This window comes from Nelumbo lutea, chromosome 6 (genome assembly GCF_056320005.1).
Source record: "Nelumbo lutea isolate HS-2025 chromosome 6, American lotus-T2T, whole genome shotgun sequence".
Classification (NCBI taxonomy): domain Eukaryota; kingdom Viridiplantae; phylum Streptophyta; class Magnoliopsida; order Proteales; family Nelumbonaceae; genus Nelumbo; species Nelumbo lutea.
Genome location: NC_142689.1, coordinates 19,622,942 through 19,626,468, shown reverse-complemented (window position 1 = coordinate 19,626,468; position 3,527 = coordinate 19,622,942). Strand labels below are relative to the sequence as shown.

Genomic DNA, 3,527 nt, shown 5'->3' with positions numbered 1-3,527 from the left:
TAAAAGTTCCACTCTTTCATTCACACTTTTAATTATATAGCATAGATAACTTATTTGATATAAAATTCCCCTTCTGAAAGGAGGTGTTGAAGTTTCCTTGTTTGAGAATTTGCTATCTTTCTTATCAATTGATCTAAATATCAAACAATGGTTCAAAAAATTTTTTCCTCCTAGTTAAAAAAAAATGATTTTTTTGGTGATCGACATCAATTTTGTGGCCACATACTGTTGAACCTTACTTCGCACTCAATGCATAGAAAACAGCTGTTGAACCTTACATAAATGGTGCCCCTGCTCTTAATCAGTAAGACATGTGGGGGTAGAAACAGAAAATTGTTAAATCTATCATTGGGTTAAAGGTTTCGAGTGTTAATAGAACAGGAGGAAGAAGAAGAATCTGCCAAACTGTCAACCTTCCAAATGACAGACCCAAGGTTTGCAGTGCAAATCTGAACTAAATACAAGAGGGAGAGAGATAAATAACAGACCTAAGGTTTCGAGAGTTAATCTTAATCATCAAGACATGTGGGGGTAGAAAGTGAAAATTGTTAAGTCTATCATTGGGTCAAAGGTTTCGAGAGTTAGAACAGAAGAGGAAGAACCTGTCAAACTGTCAACCTTCCAATATACCAATTCCATGAAGAGGAAATTATAACATGGAAATGTTCTTTTTATTGATAACAAAAATTTCACTTAGGCTCTGTTTGTTTGCAGTGCAAATCTGAACCAGATACAAGAGGAAGAGATACAAATGACAGACCTAAGGCCCAAAAGATAAACAGAAAGGAAGGACGGCAACACAGCCCAACACAAAATAACAGAATCTACCTCTTACATGGACAAGAGTACAAGACAAAGGAGACCCGCCTAGTGATAATGTCAATCTACCCAAGACCCAGTAACAACCACCTCCCTCCCAGTAAAAAAAAGAAAGAAGCGCTTCCTCCCCTTATCAACTGGCTACAAATATGACCACCACACGACCTCAAGAATAAAAATGAAAATACTCCAAATCTTCGGGCATCTACCACAACCTTTGTTCCCTCTACCCCCACCTGATGCCGCCCCTTGAGTCTTCACAAAAACGAGAGACCAGCTCTGTCCATCAATTGACTGATCCTGGTCCTCCAAATGCTTAACATGGTCAACTGTTTTTTGGTGGCCATTGAGGAAGAAGGCACATAGTTCTTTATGTAGTGGCACATAGTGCTTTGATGCCTCCTCCCATACTTGATCATCTAAAGATTTATCATCTTTAGAAGTTGCATGTCCATAGTCACTTTTGTTTCCAGTCATTTCGTAGTTATAAATGTCTGGATCAGTTTTACTGGTTCACCATTCGAGAGTTCCACCTAGAGTTAATCCAAACTTTCTGTTTGCTGACTCTTATTTGCCATCTGTCGTTTGTGTATTGGAAGCTAACCATGTAAAGTCCATAGTGCCCATTCACTAGCAGGCGGTTAAAGAACAGTATGGCAGCAAGAAGCAAATCTAGACATGCTGTTAGCCTGTGCCTTCAAATACCCATGTTATTCAGGGATAATTGATTAAAAGGGTTTTTATAGACAGTATACAAACTAAAGCACGATTGGGAATATTCATTAATTCCTTCATGACAAAACCAAGGTATCAACAAGTTTGGAAAGATCCAACAGCTCAGACTTCTGGATCACCACTGAAATCACCACCTTCCATGTATCCATGTCAACAGCATTTCCCTTTGCCAGTGTATTCAAGACTGAAGTTAGCAGATCCATCTTATCTTCTTGACAAAGCATGCCCACAAACTTATTTGCACTTGAAGCTCGAGGTATAAGCCCTTTGAAAACCATCTCATCCAAAATCAATGCTGCTTCTTTTAACTCCATCCCGTCACAAAGACCATCAAAAAGTATCCTGTAAGACACAACATCAGGAGCACATTTCCGTCTTGGCATATCTTCAAACAACTCAATTGCTTCTTTTAATCTGCCATCCATGCAAAATCCAGCAATGATTACATTATAGCTAATAACATCCGGTTTACATCCTTTCTCTGTCATTTCATTTAGGAGAGCAAAGGCTGAATCAAAATCCTTCTCATTACAAAATCCAGAGATCATAGCATTGTAAGTAATTGTATCAGGTTTGCAGCCAATTCTGGTCATCTCCTCTAAAATCCCAGAAACCTCTCCTTTCCGACCAGCCCTAAAGAGTTCACTTATCAAAGTAGTATAAATTGCTGAATCCAACTCTACACTCTTCTCCAACAATATCTCATCTTTTAGGTTAAAGGCCAAATCCAACTCATTGGCCTTACAAAGGCCTTTGATCAAAGAAGCATAAACAAAAGCATTAGGTTTCAAACCAAAGATCCTCAGCATATCCTCTTTCAATCTAAAAGCATCATCCAACTTCGAATTGGCACAGAGGACAGAAATCAGTGTCCCAAAAGTAATTGCATTCGGTTTAATGCCCTTCATTCGCATTTCATCAAACAACTTCCAAGCATCATCCAACGAGTTACTCAAACCGCAAGCATTTATCAGGATATTATAGGTACAAACATCGGGAGACGCGTATCGACCAATATCTTTATAAATTTCTCGAATTTTTTCTAGTTCTCTGCAATTCAATAGGGCATTGAGGAGAGAATTGAAGGATTTTACCGTTCTTTGGCAACGAAAAGCGGGAATTACATTGTAAGTTCGAAGCGCTTGTTCGGACAAGCGAGAGCGGCCGTAGAAGGAGATGATATTGCAGAAAATTATCTCTTTGGGGATGAATCGAGTCTCCTGGGTCATCTGAGCGAGGATTTGCTCCATCTCATTGAACATTTTGGCGCGTCCAAGCTTCGTGATGATGATATCATAAGAGGGGAGGCTGTAACGGAAGAGCTTCAAAGGGTTGTTTGAGTTGGGGTTTCGGAAGAGTTGCAGAGCGAGTTTGGGATTCTTCTCACGACGAAGGAGATAAGGAAGCCTGAAAGGAGATACTTTCTGTAGAGGGTCCATAGTCCATACATCAAATTTCGGTGATACTACTGAGGAAGACTGGGAATTTCAGATTCACAGGGTCCACAGTGACACAGTCCATACATCAACCTCTGGTTGGCGTCAACCTGCCAAACGAATTCGTTCAAATCGGATAGAGCAAATATCCAAATTTGATTTGTTGGAATCCATATTGGAGCCAACTGCCAAGCCTTACTCTTACCCATGGAATTAGAACGGATTCGGATCGCATTGAAATTGATTTGATTTTGGATATCAACTACCACCACGAGTTGACGAGTATGGTATGGATTCTTTTTTTTAATTGTCTAAAACTCGGTAGTATTTCTGCTTAATTCACCATAACTTATCAAAATGTCTAAAATTAATCATTGAGATTTTATTTTCTAAGAAATCTCTAAAATTCATCATTTTAGTGAGTTTTTATTTTTCAAAATTCATCTTCGGTTAAAGCACCATAAATATTAAATTCACCATTACTTTTTAGTATTTTTTCTTAAATTCATCATAACTTTTCAAAATGTCTAAAATTCA

General features: G+C 38.5%; 1 protein-coding gene across 1 annotated transcript; it reads right to left on the bottom strand.

Moving 5' to 3' along the window:
• Positions 1 to 649: 649 nt before the first annotated feature.
• Positions 650 to 3,245, bottom strand: LOC148847762 (Pentatricopeptide repeat (PPR) superfamily protein). The gene has a single exon (XM_088948582.1). It carries the CDS (start codon positions 2,991 to 2,993, stop codon positions 1,611 to 1,613), a length of 1,383 nt encoding a protein of 460 aa, XP_088804708.1. The 5' UTR covers positions 2,994 to 3,245; the 3' UTR covers positions 650 to 1,610.
• Between the last annotated feature and the right edge of the window lie 282 nt (positions 3,246 to 3,527).

What these genes read in the sequence shown, in the direction of transcription:
- LOC148847762 (XM_088948582.1), bottom strand. Translation starts at nt 2,993, where the DNA reads ATGGACCCTCTACAGAAAGTATCTCCTTTCAGGCTTCCTTATCTCCTT.